Source organism: Sus scrofa, chromosome 9 (genome assembly GCF_054392235.1).
Source record: "Sus scrofa isolate SSC_HxYL_T2T_F1_AM1 chromosome 9, Sscrofa_HxYL_maternal_Yorkshire_Landrace_v2.0, whole genome shotgun sequence".
Taxonomy (NCBI): Eukaryota; Metazoa; Chordata; class Mammalia; order Artiodactyla; family Suidae; genus Sus; species Sus scrofa.
Window position 1 is genome coordinate 56,345,964 of NC_139391.1, and position 22,948 is coordinate 56,368,911.

At 37.1% G+C, this 22,948-nt stretch overlaps 1 protein-coding gene across 10 annotated transcripts in view; it reads right to left on the reverse strand.

The window, feature by feature from the left end:
• ARHGAP32 (Rho GTPase activating protein 32) overlaps nt 1-22,948 on the reverse strand; it is a 274,553-nt gene that overhangs the window by 166,465 nt on the left and 85,140 nt on the right. The window contains exon 1 of one of the 10 annotated variants that reach the window (XM_013979564.3): nt 18,938-19,235. The exons of 8 other annotated variants lie outside the window; for them this stretch is intronic. In XM_013979564.3, the coding sequence (XP_013835018.3) occupies nt 18,938-19,053 (116 nt within the window). In that variant the 5' untranslated portion in view covers nt 19,054-19,235. Of the gene's footprint in view, nt 1-18,937; nt 19,236-22,948 lie in introns of those variants that run through there. One more of the 10 variants, XM_013979563.3, reaches the window with a different exon arrangement.

Sequence of the window (22,948 nt, forward strand, 5' to 3'; positions counted from 1 at the left end):
TCTAAACCAATGATTGGAAATAGAGCCCAAGAATAATATCATACTCTAACTGGGCTGAGGAGGCAGAGGTTGGAGATTGGGGCTGCCAAAGTAGATGAGGCTTCAGAGTGAAAAATAACCCCAAAAGACCTGTAGAGAAAGAGCCTAAAAATCTACATGAAAATTACCCTCAAATTATTAACTGCATCCTAAGCTTACAAGTATGGAGGAAAAGATGCCAAGAAACCTACCAAAAAACAGCTGATGGGCAACAAAAAGCTAAGCAGATATTTCAACAGCCTAGTCATGCTGAAGAGATGAGACTAGCAAGCAAACGCTGCCAAGATAGCAGAGTACCGGGGGTGGGGGGACTTGGGCTCTCAATTGAGACTTCAGAAAAGTCAAGCCTTGGGAGTAAGGTGAAAATAGTAATAAATAAGCTCTAACAAAGCTGAAAACCAAGGCTTGATGGAAAAAGAAATGCCAGAAAATAAATTAACTAGTCTTCAGGGGAAAAATAACATTCTATGGACCCTCCACAAATTTTTTATCACCCTTGTGTGGTATCCAATAAACATTACAAGAAATGCTAAAAAATTTAATAATAATAATAATACCAGGAACAAATGAATAAAATGTGAGAAAAGTAGTCAAGACAGAAAGACATATTTGACTCAGGTTTCAGAATTATCAGAAAAGGACTTTAAAATGGCTATCATTAATTTCTGGCTTCAGCTTACAGTGCAGAAAGCTGTAAAAAGCATCACCCCCAGCCTAACAAGGAGAAAAAGCAGATAATCTATGAAATCATGATTTCATGCTTTTGAATTCATCAGAAAACTGAGGTCTCCAAGGCCACCAATTAGCCTAAACTCTACAGTAGGCAAAAATCTTCAAAGTAAGATGAATCATAAGCAATTACTTGCCTACAGTAAAGCAGAGGGAGAAGAGCAATATACAACGTGGTAAGAAAAATTTGGCTGGGAGTTCCCATTATAGTGCAGTGGAAACAAATCCAACTAGTATCCCATGAGAATGTGGGTTCAATTCCTGGCCTCACTCAGTGGGTCAGGGATCCAGCATTGCCACAAGCTATGATGTAGGTCACAGACACAGCTTGGATCCTGCATTGCTGTGGCTTCGGCATAGGACAGCAGCTGTAGCTCCAATTCGACCCCTAGCCTGGGAACTTCCACATGCCACAGGTGAGGCCCTAAAAAGCAAAAAAAAAAAAAAAAAGAAATAAAAAGAAAGAAAAATTCAGCTACTTTTTCATCTAGTTGCTAAAAATATTTATGATAAATATGTTTAATAAAATGAAAGAAAAAATAGATGAAAAGATTAACTCTTTCAATGGAAAATTAGAATCTATGATAAACAACCTAATGTTCATCCTAAAACTGAAAAACACGGTATCTGAAGTTAAAGACTCATGTATGTGTTTAGCAGAACAATAGACATGGCTAAAGGGAGGATTAGTGAAATGGAAGATGGCTCAACAGAAAATATCCACATGGAAGCACACTGAGAAGAAAGGAACAGAAATACACAAAACCACATAAAATACAAAAGATTTGGTTTAAAAAAAAAGGTCTTGAAGTTCCCCCTGTGGCACAGTGGGTTAAGGATCTGGGATTACCCCAGTTGTGGCACAGACTGCAGCTATGGCTTAGATTCGATCCCTGGTCTGAGAACCTCTATATGCTGTGATGTGGCTAAAAAAGAAAAAAAGAAAAAAGGTCTAAAATTGGCAACTCAGACATAAGACACATGATAACAGAAAGGGACAAAAGTAATATTTAAAAAACAGTAGCTTATAATTTTTCAAAACTGATGGCAGTCATCAAACTACAGATTAAATAAATCCCACAAATCTCAAACAGGATTTAAAAAAAGAAACACCTAGGCATATTATACTCAAACTGCTTAAAAAAAAATACTAAGAGAAATTCTTAAAGCAGTCAGAAAATAAAACACAAGTTGATTTCAAAGGAGCAATGATAACAGGAGAAGACATTTCAATGGAAATGAGAAGATAATAGGGTAAATCTTGAGTATAATGAAAAGAGAAATACTGCCAACACAGAACCCTCTGACTCACAAAATTATCCACTAAAAATGCAGGCAAATGAGTTCTCTTATCACAAAGCAGATTAAGGATGGCTTGGGTTGCTGCTGTGCTACAGGTCCAATCCCTGGCCCGTGAACTTCTACATGCTGCAGGCATGGGCACAAATACAAAAAAAAAGAAAGAAAATGCAGGTAAAATAAGTTTTTTTTCAGACAAGAGCTGACAGATTTTACCATAAGGAGACTTTTTTTTTTAATACTGATTTTTATTTTTTCTATTATAGCTGGTTTACAGCGTGCTGTCAGTTCTCTACTATACAGCAAGGTGAAGGAGACCTTCAATAAAAGAAATAGTTGAGTTCTTCCATCTAAAGGAAACTGATCCCAGATCTACAGAAATGCATGATGAGCACAAAAAGTGAAAAATACAGGTAAATATTGAGGGAAGGACTTATGTAAACACAAAAAATAATGTCCTATGAGGTTTATAATAGACATAAAAAAGCACAAAGAGGAGAGGTACATGCAGTCAAACAGGTTAGGAATCTTCTATTGGTTGGGAAGTGAAATAAATCTTATTTTAGAAAAGAATGCAGTATTCCAAAGTTATATGTTACGATCTCTGGAGTAATCAGTAAGAGAATAAATGAACAAGTAGAAAGTGCATGGAGGAGAAAACTTTGAAAAATAAAACATATTTGAAGCATGATATGTCTGTTCATTTATTCTTATCTTTTTTAAAGGTCCCTTATTAAAGCTACATCATTTTCTGGAGTTCCCGACATGGCTCAGTGGTTAAAGAACCCGATTAGCATCCATGAGGACTCAGGTTCAATCCCTGTCCTCACTCAGTGGGTTAAGGATCCGGCATTGCCGTGAGCTGTGGTGTAGGTCGCAGATGCGGCTCAGATCCTGCATTGCTGTGGCTGTGGTGTAGGCCGGCAGCTACAGCTCCAATTCCACCCCTAGCTTGGGAACCTCCATATGCCACAAGTGCGGCCCTAAAAAGCAAAAAACAAACAAACAAACAAAAAAACCTACATCATTTTCTTTAAAAAAATAAAATAAAAAACTTATGTGAGTAATCCATAAGACAGTAGGAAAGGAAGAATAAAGGCACAAAAAATAATAAATGAGGCAGATAAATATCAAGACGGTAAATTTCAATCCAAGTGTACTATTAATAATTTTTAAGGGGACGGGGCTAGTTAGCAAGCATGTATAGAAACTGGAACCCTCATTTGTTACTTGGGGGAATTTCAATGGTACAAAGTCACTATAGAAGACAGTTTACCAGATTCTCTAAAGTGTTAAACTCAGAAATACCATATGATCCAGCAATTCCATTCCTATCTAATCTAACGAGAAATAAAAATGTATGTCCACAAAGAACTTGTACATGAATATGCATAGCAATACTATTCCTAACAGCCAAAAAGGAGAAACTACCAACTGAAAAATGAACCAAAACCTGTACCAGATCCACACAATAAAACATTATTCAGCCATAAAAAATAGAATGAAACACTAATCTATGCTACCACTTGGATAAATAGTAAAAGCATTATGCTAAATGAAAGAAATCAGACACAAAAGCCCTCATATTATATGGTTCCATGCATACAAAATGTCCAGAACAGTCAAAATCATAGAAACAAAAAGTATACTGGTGGCTGCCAGGGGCTTGGTGGAGGAGCACACGGAGTTACTACCAATGAATAAGAAATACCTTTCTAAAATGCTAAAGAATTAGGCAGTGGTGGAGGTTGCACAAGTTTGAGAATATACCAAGAACATTAACTATAAACTTTAAAAGGGTGAATTTTATGGTATGTAAATTATACCTCAATAAAAAGTAAATGGCCTAAAAATTCCAATTAAAATAGATAAAAGGGAAAGTCAAAAACACATGACATCTCAACAGACACAGAAAAAGCGTTTGACAAAATCCAGCATCATTCATGATAAAAACTCTTACCAAAGTGGGTGTACAGGGAACATAGCTTAACATAATAAAAGCCATTTATGACAAACCCACAGCCAATGTAATATTCAATGGAGAAAAGCTGAAAGCCTTCCTGCTAAAATCTGGAACAAGACAAGGATGCCCACTATCACCACTTTTATTCAATATAGTACTGGAAGTCGTAGCCACAGCAGTCTGACAAACAAAAGAAATAAAAGGTATCCACGCTGGAAGAGAAGAATTAAAATTGTCACTCTTTGCAGATGACATGATATTATATATAGAAAACCCTAAGGACTCCACACAAAAACTACTCCAACTGATCCATGAATTCAGCAAAGCAACAGGATACAAGATTAACATTCAGAAATCAATTGCATTTCTGTATACTAACAATGAAATACTAGAAAAGGAATTTAAAAACACAAAACCTTTTAAAATTGGATCCAAAAAAAAAAAAGCAATACCTAGGAATAAACCTGACCAAGGAAGTGAAAGACTTATAGACTGAGAATTATAAAACATTACTCAAGGAAATTAAAGAGAATTAAAAGAAATGGAAAGATATTCCATGCTCCTGGACTGGAAAAATTAACATCATTAAAATATCCATACTAGGGAGTTCCCGTCGTGGCTCAGCGGTTAACGAATCCGATTAGGAACCATGAGGTTGTGTGTTCAATCCCTGGCCTTGCTCAGTGGGTTAAGGATCCGGCATTGCGGTGACCTGTGGTGTAGGTTGCAGATGCGGCTCAGATCCCGCATTGCTGTGGCTCTGGCATAGGCTGTCAGCTACAGCTCCGTCTTGACCCCTAGCCTGGGAATCTCCATATGCCGCGGGAGCGGCCCAAGAAATGGCAAAAAGACAAAAAAAAAAAAAAAAAAAAAAATGGCCATACTACCCAAAGCAATCTACAGATTCAATGCAATCTCCATGACATTTTTCACAGAACTAGAACAAAACGTCCAAAAACATATATGGAACCATAAAAGACCCAGAACTTCCAAAGCAATCCTGAGGAAGGAAAACCAAGCAGGAGGCATAACTCTCCCAGACTTCAGACAATATATTACAAGCTACAGTAATCAAGACAGTGTGGTACTGGTACAAAAACAGACACACAGACCAAGGGAAAAGACTAGAGAACCCAGAAATAAGCCCACACACCAACAGTCCACTAATCTTTGGCAAAGGAGGCAAGAATGGAAAATGGAAAAAAGACAATCTCTTCAGCAAGTGGTGCTGGGAAAGCTGGACAGCTGCACATAAATCAATGAAATTAGAAAACGCTCTTATGGAGTTGCTGTCGGGGTGCAGTGGAAATAAATCTGACTAGGAACCATGAGGTTGCAGGTTTGATTCCTGGCCTCGGTCAGTGGGATAAGAATCTGGCGTTGCTGTGATCTGTGGTATAGGTCACAGACATGGCTCAGATCTCACATTGCTGTGGCTGTGGTGTAGGATGGCAGCTGTAGCTCCAGTTTGACCCCTGGCCTGGGAACCTCCATATCCCGTGGATGTGCCCCTAAAAAGACAAAGGACAAAAGCCAAAAAAAAAAAAAAAAAAGAACACACCCTCATAATATGCTCAAAAATAAACTGAAAATGGCTTAAAGACTTAAACATAAGACACAACATTATAAAACTCCTAGAAGAGAACTTAGGCACAACATTATCTCACATAAATTGTATCAATGTCTTCTTAGGTCAATCTCACAAGGCAATAAAAATAAAAACAAAAATAAACAAATGGGACCTAATCAAATTGACAAGCTTTTGCACAGCAAAAGAAACCATAAACAAAACAAAAACAACAACCTACAGAATGGGAGAAAATATCTGCAAATGATGTGCTCAACAAGGGCTTACTTTCCAAAATATACAAACTGCTCATACAACTCGACAACAATAAAAACAAACAACCCGATAAAAAATATGAGCAGAAGATCTAGAGACATTTCTCCAAAGAAGAGATACAAAGGGTCAAAAGGCACATGAAAAGATGCTCAACTTCGCTAAGCACTAGAGAAATGCAAATCAAAACTCATACTGGTCAGTATGCCCATTATTAAAAAGTCTACAAATAACAAAAGCTGGAAAGGGGTATGGAGAAAAAGGAATCCTACACTGTTGGTGAGAATGTAAATTCATACAACTACTATGGAAAACAGTATGGAGGTTCCTCAGAAAACTAAAAATATAATTACCATATGATCCAGCAATCCCACACCTGAGCATAAATCCAGACAAAACCATAACTCAAAAAGTTTTAGGCGTTCCCTTCATGGCTCAGTGGTTAACGAATCCAACTAGGAACCATGAGGTTGCAGGTTCGATCCCTGGCCTCGCTCAATGGGTTAAGGATCCGGTGTTGCCATGAGCTGTGGTGCAGGTTGCAGATGTGGCTCAGATCTGGTGTTGCTGTGGCTCTGGCGTAGGCCGGCAGCTTCAGCTCTGATTGGACCCCTAGCCTGAGAACATCCATATGCTGTGGATGCAGCCCTAGAAAAAGACAAAAAAAAAAAAAAAGTTTTAAAAAAAGGTTCATGTACCCCTATGTTCATAGCAGCACTATTTAGCACTATTTAAAATAGCCAAGACAGAAACACCTTAAATGTACTCTAAAAGATAAAGAAGATGTGGTACATACATACAATGGAATACTACCCAACCATAAAAAAGAACAAAATAATGCCATTTGCAGTAGCGTGGATGGCAACTGCAGATTATCATACTAAGTAAAGTAAGTCAAAGAGAAAGACAAATACCATATGAAATCACTGTATGTGGAATCTAGATTAAGTATGGTACAAACGAACCTATCTACCAAAGAGAAAACAAACCCAGACATTGAGAACAGACTTGTGGTTGCCAAGGGGGCAGTGGGGTGGTGGGAAGATGGACTGGGAATTGGAGGTTAACAGATGCAAACTATTACGTATAGAATAAATAACAACGTTCTACTGCATAACATTGGAAACTATATTCAATATCCTGAGATAAACCAAAATGGAAAAGAATACAAAAAAGGATGTATAAATGTATATAACTGAATTATTTTGCTGTGCAGCAGAAATTACCACAGCATTGTAAATCAATTATACTTCAGTTTTTAAAAGGAATTTCTTTTTTTCTTTTTTTGGCTGCCCTAATGTATATGGAGTTCCCAGGCCAGGGATAAGAACTGGGCCACAACTGCAACCTACACCACAGCTGCAGCAATGCTGGATCCTTTAACCCAGTGGTGCCAGGCCAGGGATGGAACTAGCATCCCATCATTGCAGAGACACTGCCAGTGTCTCCTGTTTCACCACAGCAAGAACTCCTGAAAGTTTTTTTTTTTTTTAAAGAAACACAATTCTGAATAACTGTGCAAGTTAAATAAAATCATGATGCAAATTAAAAAATATTTTGATCCGAATGATAACAGAAATACAACACAGGAAAATATGTGGGACACAACTAAAACAGCAAAATTTATATCTCTAAGTGCTTATTACTAGAAATAGGACAAGTTGAAAAATAAATGATCTCTGCTTCCACCATGAAAATCTAGGAAAAGATTAAATAGAAAATTATTCCAGGAAAAGTAGAAAGGAAGAAAGAAATTAATAAAGAAATCAATGAAATAGAAAGCAAGTTTCATAATAGAGAAAATCAAAGCCAAAAATTGACCCTTTGTAAGATTAACAAAACGGACAACTTCTAGGAAACAAACATCAAGGAAAAAAAAAGAGAGAGAACACAAATATAAAGAATGAAAATGGAGGTGTAACTAGAAAGCCTATATATATTAAAAAGACTCTGAGGACATTACAACTTTATTTCAATATATTTGAGAATTATGTTTAAATGAACAAATTACCTGACAAACATAACTTATCAAAACTGAAACAAGAAAGAAAAAAATCTAATTAGTCTTACAAGTATTAAATTGAATCTGTAAGAAAACACCAGGCCCCAATGAAGTCGCTGGTGAATTCTTTTAAACATACAAGGAATAAATAATAACAATCTTATATACACTCTTCCAGAGAATAAAAGTAAATGAAAGGAAGACCTCCCATCCTGTTCTGTGAGACCAAGACAGCCTTCGTGTCAAAACCTGATAAAGACATTACTAGAAAAAGAAATTATAGTTCGGTATCCTGAACATAGCTGCAAAACTCCTAAACAACATACTAGCAAAAGGAGAGTGAGCAAGGGAGATTCAGTCCAGAACACAAATTGTTTTAACATTCTAAAATTAATGCTTATGATTGACCATATCGTTAAAATAAAGGAATAAAAACATATATATTATTTCAAAGGTTAAAATTTAATAGCTATTCATGATTTTTTAAAAAGATGTACATATTTTGATGAGGATTATTAAACACACACACACAAACACACAAACCTAACATCATACTTAATGGTAAAAATACTGATGCTTTCTCACTGACAAGTATGGTCAACAAGGTTATAAACAGGACAAGAATGTCTTCTCTTCAACACTGTCTTGAGGTCTGCATCAGTTTTATTTAAAAAGGCAAGAAAAATATGAAGTTCCTGCTGTGATGCAGTGGGTGAAGAATCCGACTGCAGTGCTCAGGTCACTGCTGAGGTGCAGGTTTAATTCCTGGCCTTGGTGCAGTGGTTGAAGGCCCTGGCGTTGCCATAGCTGCAGCATAAGGAGCAGCTGTGGCTCAGATTCAATCCCTGGCCCAGGAACTTCCATATACATGGGTGTAAAAAAAAGGGGGCAAGAAGGGAGTTCCCATCGTGGCTCAGTGGCAACGAACCCGACTAGTATCCATGAGGACATGGGTTCGATCCCTGGCTTCACTCAGAGGGTTAAGCATTGCTGTGAGATGTGGTGTAGGTCGCAGAAACGGCTCAGGTCTCGCGTTGCTGTGACCATGGCATAGGCCAGCAGCTGCAGCTCCAGTTCAACCCCTAGCCTGGGAACTTCCATATGCAATGGATGTGGCTCTAAAAAGACAAAAAAAAACATTATTTGAACTTTTGACACAAACTCACTTTATATTTTATGAGATTCTTGTTCATAATATGAAAAAATTATACTTGACAGTATTCAAGTTCTACAGAGAAGTGACACATTGCCTGAGATGTGTACCCAAGCGACTGCCCAACCCCAGGCAGGTCTTTTCCTCATCCCTAGAGGAAGTAGCAGTAGAGCCTTACTTTTTTCTTTTTATTCCCACAATCTCTATTTTCTTTATTTCTGGTTCTTTTCCCAGTTGGGTTCTGGTTCTGTGACACTTGTGGTCAATGAGTTATTCTCCACTGGTATGAGTAATGACTGGAAACTTAGAGTCTGTCCCTGTGGTGCTATTTGACAGACAGAGACAGGCAGCATCTATTCTATCAAGGAAATGGGTGTTAGTCAATTTATGTCTGTCCATTTGTGAAAAAATATATTTAAATTCCACTGAAGAAGAAAACAGCTCTTTGAGATATACTTAAAGTGGTGAGTTTGGTGTTTTCTGTTTATTTAAGTTGTAAAACTAGAGCTACAGGGTGTCTGTAAGTTATAAACGTCATTACTCATCATCAGAGGGGGTAATATTTGCCGACCTTCAGAGGATATTAATAAATTAGATAATGAAGTCCCTTAAAATATAAGCACTCTGATCACAACATTGTAAATCAATTACACGTCAGTAAAACTTTAAAAAAAAATAGGAGCTCTGGTCTGGTTAATGTGGACTATTAAGTGCTCATTATATAAATATAACATTCCTAGAATTCCCAGAAAATAAAGAAACTGAACTTCTAATACGATAAGGTCAGTGCCGTTGATGGTGAAAATAGAGTAGAGGTTTATTGAAGGCAGAAGAATTGCGCTTTGGTCATTTCCAACTGGAAGTGTTTGATATACTACAACTCTAAACAGGTACTATAATTTTAACATGCAAAAAAAAAAAAATCAAAAAATATAAATAGGTATATATAGTGAAAAATCTTCTTCCCTTCCCTATCTCCAGTCTGCCCAATTCCTACCCATTAAATTCCCCACTTAAGATATCAGCCTGGACTTTATGAATATATATACATTCTTACATATAATTTTTTCATATAAAAATTTCTTAAAGAATATGTCCACAAAAAGCCAAGTATACAAGCAAATGTATAACTATGCTATTCTTTGTATAAAAAATTGGGAGAAGAGTTTTATTCCTCCATCTTCGCTCCACTTTATAAAAACTATCACATTTATACTCTGCTGTGTAGTTTTCAAATATTTCGTGGAGAATTTTCCATATCAGTATATAAGGAGCTTCTTCACTGTTTTTACAACTGTATAATATTCCACTGTGTAGCTATCCCATAATTTATTTAACCAAACCCCTACTAATGAATTCTTGAATTATTTCCAATCTTTTGCTATCACAAACTATGCTGTAAGTTTCTAAGTGTATCATCTCTACATATGTTCAAGTATATCTGAAAAGCAAATACTCAACAGTGAAAAAAAATTCTTTCTACATAGTAACCCATTTTCCTGTTGGGGTGTTGGTCTTTTCCTAGGTCTTTTTAGTTCTTTACATATTAAAGAGATTAGTTCTTCATTTAATATGAATTCCAAGTCTGTTTTTCAGACTGTCATTTGTCTTTGATTATTTTATTTTCTATAATGCAGATGTTTTATATTTTCAGTAGTTGAATTTCACAGCCCTTCCTTTTATGAGTTTTGCATTTTCAGTCGGTTCAAAATGCCTTCCCTGATCCAAAACAATTTTTTTAATTTTCCTATGTTTTTGTTTAAATATTTCATGGCTTCCTTTAATACAAATATATCTTTGATCATTTAGAATTTATCCTTGGTATGAAGCAGGTCTCCAATTTTATTTTCCACAGGTGCATATCCACTTTTCCCCAAAGTATTTACTGTATAGTATATAATGTCCCCACTGGTTTCTGAGAGGACATCTTTACCATATCGTCTTACGTATTAGGATATATTTCTAGGCTTTCCATTTTACCCCATTATCCCCTCTGTTCATACTAGTACCACAGGTTTTAATTACTGAGACTTTATAGTATAACATCTGGTTGCACTAATCCTCTATCCAACATCCTTGCTTTTTTCCTTTTCCCAAAGTTTCTTGGCTAAATTATTTAGTCAAGAGCAATTTATTTCAAGATAAATGTACCCTGGCTTTTAAAAAGCACTTTATTATCTATCACATTATATTTAAAATAAACTGGCATCTTTATGATGTTGAATATTCTGTGATGAACATGGTACATCTTTCCATTTGTCCCAAACTTCTTTAATGTCCTTCAGTAATATTTCAAATTTTCTTCATATAGGTCTTAGAGTTCCTTATTAAGTTTATTCCTGAGTATTTTGTCTTTTCTTTTCTTCCATTATATCTTCTAACTGGTTACTGTTTGATACTAATATTAGCCCTGTTTTTCAGGTAGAAAATTGCAATCCATTAACATGTCTCAGTCACTCCACTCAGTGACAGACCATTTTCTCCTAGAAGATCCCACCTCCCAGCCTGAAAAAGACACTGAACCAAGCAAGCCATTCGAATTTGTAGAGGCCCACTAGATTGGGTAATAGATTCACTGGGTGTCTCAATGAATGCTCCCTTCAGAAGTTTCCTCTCAAAAGCAATGGAAAAAACTACTACTGGACTTCCAATTCAAGACTGAGTATATGTTAAAAAATCAGAGCTCTCCTTCTCCAAGGCTCTGAAAAGGCAGTAAGCCAAATAAAAGGATATAAACCCTTCTGCAAATAATATGGGTGGGATCAGCAGGCCAGAAACCTTGATCGACTTCCAGAAGGCAAAAAAAGCAAATGGGATCATACTGACTGGTATGATCCCAGTATTTCTCCAGCAGAGAAAAAGAGAGGTTCAAGGAGGCTTCACTCCCACTTCTCCCCACAACAAAGGAGGTACTTGCCCCTAAGGCATTAATAAAAACTGGAAAATTACTCTGTAAATAAATTTAACAATCAATTAGAAGGACTAGAGTTCCTAACATGGGTGTCTGCACTTAAGCAAGGTAGAAGCCATATATACATTATAAGACTGCTAGAAAAAATACTATTAGGGGAAGAGAAAAGAAGGGCAATACTGAGCAGTTAAAAGCTTCAATTACGTTCAATCAGAGCAAAAAGAACATACACATTGAATGAATCAAGCTGCAAAGTCGAAGGGCACAAACACCTAAATTTATTACTAGATAAATATTAGATGTCAATGTATATGCTATATCTATATGTGAAGAAAAACCTTTAAATTATTTCCCTATTCAAATTAAATCTGAAAGATTAGAGGAAAGATGAAATCAGTAACCCAAAGAACAAGTACAAGAAATACCTGAAATCACAAGCTCAAAGTGTAAAGATAAATAGATCATGAAAGATTAAGGAGACTAAATATACAATAAAGAGATTCCTCCAGGAAAAATTATTACAGATAGATGTGGTAATAATTAAATTAATAACAGATAACAATAAAAAATTGTTCCTAACATGAACACTTGAACCTGTGGATTGAAAGTCACTGAGTGCCAAGCTGAAGATTTAATGGCAAAATACACATAACTAAAAACTTTTTTAAAACGTTCCCGTCGTGGCTCAGCGGAAATTAATCCGACTAGGAGCCATGAGGTTGCAGGTTCGATCCTGGCCTTGCTCAGCAGGTTAAGGATCCAGCGTTGCCCTGAGCTGTGGTGTAGGTTGAAGATGCGGCTTGGATCTGGCGTTGCTGTGGCTCTGGTGCAAGGCCGGCAGCAACAGCTCCGATTAAGACCCCTAGCCTGGGAACCTCCATATGCCGCCAGTGCGGCCCTCAAAAGACAAAAAAGACCAAAAAAAAAAAAAAAAAAATTTACAAGCATTCAGAAAGAGTAAGTTACCCACAAAGGAAAAGAAAAAAAATAGCATTAGGTATATATAGGTAAGAAATCAGAACTTATATGAACAAAATACTCAAGAAACTATCTTCCAAATAACAAACGAACCAGAACAGACTCATTAACATGGAATACGATAAAAAGGAGAGGAAACAGGAGTTCCCGTCGTGGCGCAGTGGTTAACGAATCCGACTGGGAACCATGAGGTTGCGGGTTCGGACCCTGCCCTTGCTCAGTGGGTTAAGGATCCGGCGTTGCCGTGAGCTGTGGTGTAGGTTGCAGACGCGGCTGGGATCCTGCGTTGCTGTGGCTCTGGCGTAGGCAGGTGGCTACAGCTCTGATTGGACCCCTAGCCTGGGAACCTCCATATGCCCAGGAGCGGCCCAAGAAATAGCAAAAAGACAAAAAAAAAAAAAAAAAAAAAGGAGAGGAAACAGCAATGACACATATACCTGAATCTGACTGAATGGCAAAAAATATTAAACAATTTCAGCAAAACACTAGGCTTGGGAGTGGGGGCAGAATGATGATAGATAAGAATACCAAACGTCTCATCCAGGGAGAAGGGGACTGAGAAAAAGAAGTATTCTAAGGAGCTTATTTTAAAGGGAAGGGAAGTAGAGAAGAAAAAAGAAAGCCAAGTGGGGGAGAAAAAGACACATCTAAGTGAAAGAAATTGACTTGCAAATTATAATAAAGAAAATGCATATCTGAATATGAGAGCATGGAAAGGGATGCTAATCACTAACAGAAAGTAAAAGCGTAGCAGAACTTCTAAAATTAAGTACCTACAAAGGTTTTGTTTGTTCTGATGATAATTTTCGCAGCTTTGTCACTTTATGTATTTCTTTTAAAAAAGGAAATTGACTACATTACATTTATAAACAAAGCTTTAAGTGTTTCAGGGATTTTCATTTACTAAGCTTGAACATGCAACTGTTCATGCGTGTTTAATGTTTAAGTTAAATGCAAAGGTTTTTAAATTTTTAATTATAAATTAAAATTTTTAATTATAAATTTTTAATTATAAAAACAACAATAACCAGGAACATTTACATAGTTTTATAAAGTTTCTGTGCTCTAAGGCCCTTCTTGTACATCCAAAAACTCACACAGATATAAGAAAAGCTCACCCTGGATTTCATCCCAATGTGCTTAATTACTAAAATACCAAGAAAATCTTGCACTAGCATGCCTTGTAGTTAAGAGAGACTCATTTCACAGATTGTAAGGACAGCCTAATGGCTAGGCTCCAATACTGAATAAAATTTTCTAAGATTAAGTGATGTAAACACAAGACTCTGTTGATTAAAATCAAATTTATTATTTTTGTGACCCCTGCTAAGAGTATGTTGGATAAAAGTTACTTTTCGTATTGAAAGAGTATCTTAGGGGCTAAACTATACTCCAGATCACACATCCAAGGTTGAAGAACAACAGAAGTATATTTTTGCAAAATATACACCACTTTTGGTATGATACACAACAGACTATGAAGGGTGTGGTGACTATGAAAAGCCACAAGTATAAATAGGCCTGGGTGTGATATTGATGTGTATATCAGTGGTAAGTCATTAACCTGGGAATTCTAAAATGAGGAATTTCTATAGAAGACAAAAGAACAGTCATAGTATTAAAAGCAGAAAATTATAAAATAGTATTAGGGACTTCCAGTGGAATCTAGCCACTAAAATTAATTTCCCTAGATCTGAAAGAAAAGCAGAAATCTAGAAGAAATGTAATACCATATCCCAAGCCCCTGTTACCTATTTGGACTGCTCATGCAATATCTTCTAAATCATGGCCTCACTTCAAATAAGGCAGAGAATAAATAAAGCAAACAACCAACCAATCAAATGCACGAACTATTATTATTAGTTCTATTATGCTAGAAACCAATAAAGATATTCCAAAAAATTAAAATATGTACACTAAATTATCCTAGTTTAACCAAAGTCGCAAGTTTCTCTCTTCTCACTTAAAATCAATTGTCTCATAGTGAAGATCTGATTGAGAGATCTGGGCATCTGTGACTCTAAGTTTAAAGGTAAACAAATTCTAAAAACTTGGTTCAACTATGCACTACACCATCTGTGTAACTGTTTCAAACTCTGTGTCATACTTGCCAGGCTATGTATCTGCCAATAATATGACACTAGAGAACACTAAACAAGGTCATATGGTAAACACTTCCAACCTCAAATGCCAAAATATCAGAACTTCTTATGATCTTGAGTTAGTAATAGTTTCAAGGAGTCCTAGTGGTCACATCTTTAAAAGGTCACATTATTATATGTTGCCTGCATCGTCTATACATCACTGGGACTCAAAAAGCTCAAAGAAATTTCAGAGCTGAGAAATAAGCTGTAGCCTCTTAAAAGTTCTTACCAGAAAATAACACTTAGCTGCAGATACCTCAAAATTTTTTCATAAAACTTAAGTCTTTTACTTCCGACTTCAGGTACACCTGGGCTCAAGACTGCACTCTACCATATACTGGCAATGCGGTCTATGTGGCTTTCTGAGCTATAATTTCCTCATCTGGAAAATGGGAAATAATAATACCTACTTTATAGAATTAATATGCATATAACTGATATACTGCATATAACATATCAGCTTAGCACATTGAATATAACTCCTAAATAAATTTTTCTTTCTTAAAAGAATTAAAACATTTTTGTTTTTCCTCTTCGCCTCATATTCCCTCTTCATATTTACAGAAGAGTTCTAATGATCCCCAAGGACTATTCTATTCTAAGGACTACAAGGATGTCTAAATATTCTCATCTAAGAACTATTTCACGTGGTGATGTGATAGATATTAATTTTACTCTAGAAACTAGAAATCAAAAAATGAGAGACCTGCAGTTCCCGTCATGGCGCAGCGGAAACAAATTTGACTAGGAACCATGAGGTTGCCGGTTCGATCCCTGGCCCCTCTCAGTGGGTTAAGGATCAGGCGCTTGCAGCGAGCTGTGGTGTCGGTCACAGCCATGGCTCGGATCTGGCATTGCTGTGGCTGTGGGCGTAGGCCCACAGCCACAGCTCCGATTAGACCCCTAGTCTGGGAACCTCCATAGGCTATGGGTGCGGCCCTCAAATGACAAAGAAAAAAAAAAAAAAGAAAGAAAATGAGAGACCTGTGAGCCAGTGGTAGACAGGCTAGAACTATTGCCACAAAGGGAGGCTGGGTAACTTCCCACAGAGCTATAATGTGAGAAATGTATCCCAGACTCCAACCAAGTCCAGAAATAAATGTTATTTCAAAAACTTCTGGACAAACATAGTGTCTGTCTATGAATACTTCCTCCTGGAGCAGATGGCTGGAAACACCAAAAATCTACATTCTAGGTAACTGCGACTTTACCCTCTGAGCCTGGTGTCTCAAATGACACAGTGCTATTCTTTTCAGAAAGAATTTAAACCTAGCTTAGAAGCTGCTCAGAGAAAAACAACAGCATACAATCTTCTGCCCTCATTTTGTGTGTGTGTGTGTGTGTGTATGAAAAACGTGCACAGAAATTCATTAGAATGTAATCAATAATGACAGTTTGGTTTAATGTGTATTAGCACAGATGTCAAAGAAACACATAAGACTTTTCTGTATACTTTTTAACTCTTCAGTTGATTTTACAAAAACAACTCTCAGATACAGCACTGAGTCTACCACTGGTTCCACCAAGGTTACAGTTGCAACTCCCACTATCCAACCCGCAACTTTCCCACCCACACACATTTTTTTCTGCAAGGCATTTCAGCTGCAACGCGTGGTGAATATTGTGCAAGCACTCTGCTGCCACGTTTCCTCATGTCTTTCTGCTGAATAGGTGAGAAACACTACATGAGTTGTGGCTTTACCCTGATCTCTTTGTTGCGCTTATAAATAAAATAAGATCAAATCTCAAAGACCTAGTTGGATTGCAAGACCCATGATGACATTCAGATATGAAATAATATTGTAAACAGGATAAATGTCCTATGGGGTCGTGGTTTCCTAAAACATTGCTTATACTAGCTCAGTTTCTCAGGAGGAAAACATGGTCACACAGTCTTAAGGAAAAGAAAAGCTCAATATTATACAGACTGCTTTTTAAATTGAACTGTCAAAAGAAAATCCCAGTCAGCTTCCTGGTGTCTCACAAGTAAAGTGAGGATCACAGCAGCAAATCTATCACAACAACAATGTTGCGGTTGTTTCTTTCTTTGACAAATACACCAAAATAACTTCCACAGTACCAATGCCCGGTCAAACAGTTTTAATCCAAACATAATAAATACTTTATTCCTACTAATCATTCATGACATACTGACTACATTAATAACTACGAAATACATGGAACATCAGCACACCTTGGAAGAGAAGTAGATTACTCAAATAAGAAAGGCTAGATAAAATTATGGAGAGAATGAGAAAGTTGACACAAAAAAAGAATTTCATATGCTAGCTAATAAAATAGTTCATCTTCATACTATAAACGCTGAATTATTCTTTAACGCTTCTTAAGCAATTTAACCACCAATTAACAAATTTAGCGTGGGTTATCAAGAGCTCCTAATATTCAGTCTCTTCTGGCATTTAACCTAGACTTTAAAAATAAACAAAACTTGCGGATAAAGAAATCCTTTCACTTAAGAAAGACTCTTCTTGAACATTAAGCATAAAGACAAGTTCTGATGAAAACAATGGTATGTTCTCCTACACAAAAACTCATAGATAAAAGTTTTAAAAGATGTTTGGTTGCCAATGTGAGTGGTAGTGATAATATGCAGTACAAACGTCTTCAGGAGATTTTCTAATACCCCTGAAAGAATTAGTTTGCTCAATGAACCTATCTACAGAACAGAAACACTCACAGACATGGTGAACAGATTTGTGGTTGCCAAGAGGCAGAAGGGAGTGGGAGGGACTGGAAGTTTGGGGTTAGTACATGCAAGCCATTCCATTTAGAATGGATGGGCAATGAGGTCTTAACTGTGTAGTACAGTAAACTGTGCCTAATCTCTTGAGATAGAACATGATGGGGGATGATATGAGAAAAGGGATGTATGTATGTCTGTGTGTATATATGTATATCTACATAAATACAGATACATAGATACACGACTAGGTCACTTTGGTGTATAGCAGAAATCGATAGAACATTGTAAATCAACCACACTTTAATAAAAAATTAAAAACGATCACAAAAAATTAATTTGCTGTTTGAAAAAGAAAAGGCAGAACAAACCTTCTAAAATTTGTAACAATACAACAGAATTAATACACAATGGGGCAGGTTTCCACAAGCGGGGTGAGACCTTGTTCTTCACCCATATGCACTGAGTATGCGGAGAGCTGCTTCAACAGGAGGCTTTCTCAACCACTTCAATCGTCCACTTGCAACTAGAGATTCTCAACCAAGAAAGATTGGCCAGAGGGTGAAAGGGAGTGAGACTTGATGTCAGAGACAAGAATAAGATCAAAGTCATGAAGCAATTAATCTGTACTTAATCGAAATGTTTCATAGACATGAATAAGGCAACAAAAGCAGCCAACACACACACACACACACACACACACACACACACACACTCTCTCTCTCTCTCTCTCTCTCTCTCTCTCTCTCTCTCTCTCTCTCTCTCTCAACTCAAACATATTCCAAGAAAAAGAAGACGAAAAATCCATTAGATCCAAACTCAGATCAAATCTACTAGGTATAAATCAGATACAGGAAGGGGCAGTAGTTCATTCGGAGTCTCTACCTGAAATTCCTGAAATGTTACTACAAAACCTGTCTAACACCTTCTCTTCCGGGTGTTCTAACAAGTCATTTAAAATGCATTTAACAAGCTCAGGACAAGTCGTGGAATGAAGAGCGCTATACACATCTAGAAACCTGTCCTCTCTAGCTCCAAGCCTTTGCCCAGAGAAAAGAAGTCTTAGAGGAAAAGGAATTAAAACATAAAAGATGGGAAGGAGAGGAGGGGGTGGTGCAGATGAAGGAGGGAGACAGAGGGACAGAGAGAGGGAGAACTAACTGCAATGCCACAATTACCTGAAAGGTCCTTCCCTTTCTCCCTCTTCACTGTCAGTCTCCTGGCTTACGACTTCCGAATCCAACCAAAAGACACTGTCATCTCCTGAAGTGCCACTCTCACTTTCGGTCTCCATCTTGTATTAAAAAAAAATGTAAACCTCAAGGCATGAACCGAGAACACAGTGCTCAGGCTGTTCGGCTCTATGGATGTACACTCAGTTGTGTGGCCAACACACCAGTGATACGTGATCACGCTGGGCCACGGTCTATTACGCGCTAGGTTAATTACAGCTGAGGCAGACAGGAAATCCCACACAGCACACTCGCTGCGTCAGACTGCTACACCTGTGACACCAGAGCCCTCCCCTGCCCCGGGCTCTGTGACCTACATGATCAAACACAGAATCCGAATGAAGGGGTTTTTCACTCATGACGTGTTTAATAACTATTTTTCTCAAAGTCTCCACTTAATGAGTTAAGACAGTTCTCAAGAAGTGGACTTTTCTTACCTACATCCTTTTTCTCTCTCAGACTTAAGAAAGATAGACAGAAAACTAGAAAAAGTAACAATACTCTATGTAAACGTCTCCTGGGCCATAGATCTCCTCTTTTTCTGGAAGAGTTGAATGCAAAGTTTTATCATCTCAATAGACCGTAGAAATCAATGACTTGAATGGAATAAACATCTATGAGTGAATGACTGAAAAGTTTAGATCCCAAGCATGGGGAGTATAAATTTAAAAATACCAAAAAACAAATGTCTGGGACCAGAGAGTTTTACAGGCAAATTCTATCAAACACTTAGAGAAGTGTTATTATCTATCCTTCTGAAATGCTTCCAAAAAACTGCAAAAGAACACTCCCAAGCTCATTCTATGAGGCCATCATCACCCTGATACCAAATCAGACAAAGACACCACAAAAAAAAGAGTATTACAGGCCAATATCACTGATGAACACAGACACAAAAATCTTCAACAAAATATTAACAAACCGGAGTTCCCATCATGGTGCAGCAGAAACGAATCCAACTAGGAACCATGAGGTTGCGGGTTCAATCCCTGGCCTCACTCAGTGGGTTAAGGCTCCAGCATCGCTGTGAGCTATGGTGTAGGTGGTAGACGTAGTGTGAATCTGGTGTTGCTGTGGCTGTGGTGTGGCTAGCAGCTGTAGCTCCCATTAGACCCCTAGCCTGGGAACCTCCATATGTCGCAGGTGTGGCCCTAAAAAAGACAAAAAGAAATAAAAAACAAAAAAATAAAAATATTAGCAAACCAAATCCAACATTGTTACATTAAAAGCATCATACACCATGATCCAGTGGGATTTATCCTAGGGATGCAAGGATTCTTTTTTTCTTAACATGATTTTTATTTTTGTTTACTATAGTTGATTTACAGTGTTCTGTCAATTTCTACTATACAGCAAAGTGAATATATATATTCTTTTTCTCAGATTATCCTTCACCATGTTCCATTACAAGCGTCTGGATATACTTCCCTGTGCTATACAGCAGGATCTCATTGCTTATCCACTCCAAATGCAAGAGTTGGCATCTCTTAGTCCCAAACTCCCAATCTATCCCATTCCATACCCCTCCCCATCCCCCTCAGCAACCACAAGTCTGTTCTCCAAGTCTGTGAGTTTCTTTTCTGTAGAAAGGTTCATTTGTGCCGTATGTTAGATTCCAGATATAAGTGATATCATATGGTATTTGTCTCTCTCCTTCTGACTTACTTCACTTAGTATGAGTCTCTAGTTCCATCCGTACTGCTGCAAATGGCATTATTCTGTTCTTTTTTATGGCTGAGTAGTATTCCATTGTGTATATATAACACACCTTCTAATCCATTCATCTGTCAATGGACATTTAGGTTGTTTCCATGTCTTGGCTATTGTAAATAGTGCTGCAATGAATATATGGGTGTATGTATCTTTTTTAATGAAACTTTTGTCTGGATATACGCCCAAGAGTGGGATCACTACTGGGTCATCTGGTAGTTCTATATTTAGTTTTCCGAGGTACCTCCATACTGTTTTCCACAGTGGTTGTACCACAAGGATTCTTCAATATCCACAAATCAATCAATATTATACACCACATCAACACACTTAAGAATAAAAACCATATGATGATCTTAATAGATGCAGAAAAAGCTTTTGACAAAATTCAACATCCATTTTTAATAAAAACTCTCCAGAAAGTGGCCATAGAGGGAACCAACCTCAAAATAATAAAGGCCACATACGACAAACTCACAGTTAACATCATTCTCATTGGTGAAAAGCTGAAATCTTTCCCACTAAGATTAGGAAGAAGACAAAAATGTCCACTCTCACCATGTTTATTCAACATAATTTTGGAAGTCCTAGCCATAGTAATCAGAGAAGAAAAGAAATAGAAGGAATCCAAATAAGAAAAGAAGTAAAACTGTCACTGTTTGCAGGTGACATGATACTATACATAGAAAATCCTAAAGATACTACCAGAAAACTACTAGAGCTGAATGCATTTGGAAAAGTTATAGGATACAAAATTAATATACAGAAATCTTTTGCTTTCCTATACACTAACAATGAAAGATCAGAAAGAGAAATTAAGTAAATAATCCCATTTACCATGGCGTCAAAGAGAATAAAATACTTAGGAATAAACCTATCTAGAGAGGCACAAGATCTGTACTCTGAAACCTATAAGCCACTGATGAAGGAAATCAAAGATGACACAAACAGATGGAAAGATATCTTCCTTGAAGAATCAACACTATCAAAAAGACTATACTACCCAAAGCAATCTATAGATTCAGTGCAATCCCTATCAAACTACCACTGGCATTTTTCACAGAACTACAACAAAAATGTTTTTTTAATTTGTATAGAAACACAAAAGACTTGGAACTGTCAAAGCAATTTTGAGAAAGAAAAATGGAGCTCGAGGAATCAGGCTCCCCACTCTCAGGTTTTACTACAAAGACACAGTCACCAAACAGTATGGTATGGCACAAAAACAGATATATAGATCAGTGGAACAGCACAAAAAGCTAGAAATAAACCCACACACTTATGGTCAATTAATCTGTGACAAAAGAGACAAGAGCATACAATGGAGGAAAGACAGCCTCTTCAATAAGTGGTGCTGGGAAACTGCACAGCTACATGTAAAAGAATGAAACTGGAACATTGTAACACTATACACAAAAATAAACACAAAGTGGATTAAAGATCTAAACATAAGCCAGATTCTATAGCAGTTTCTGTAGTGGCTCAGTGGAAATGAATCTGACTGGTATTCATAAGGATGAGACTTTGATCCCTGGACTAGCTCAGTGGGTTGAGGATCCTGCATTGCTGTGAGCTGTGGTGTAGGTCGAAGATGTGGTTCAGATCTCTGAGTTGCTGTGGCTGTGGCGTAGGCCAGCGGCTATAGCTCTGATTTGACCCCTAGCCTGGGAACCTCCATATGCCACAGGTGTGGCCCCAAAAAGACAAAAAAAAAAAAAAAAAAAGGACAGATATTACAAAACTCTTAGAGGAAAACATTGGCAGAACACTCTGACATAAATTGCAGCAGTATCTTTTTTGACCCACTTTCTTATAATAATGAAAATAAAACAAAAATAAACAAATGGGACCTAATTAAGTTTAAAAGCTTATGCACAATAAAAGAAACCATTAAACGAAAAGACAAGCCATAGCATGGGAGAAAATCTCTGCAAATGAAACAACCAACAAGGGATCGATATCCAAAATATACAAACATCTCATACAGCTTTAAACCAAAAACAAACAAACAACCCAATTTAAAAAATGATCAAAAGATCTAAACAGACATTCATCCAAAGAAAACAGAGAGATGGCCAAAAAACACATGAAAAGATGCTCAACATCACTAATTATGAGAGAAATGCAAATCAAAACTACCATGAGGTATCACCTTACACCAGTCAGAATGGCCATCATCAAAAAGTCTACAAACAATAAATGCTGCAGAGGATGTGGAGAAAAGGGAGTCCTCCTACACTGTTAGTG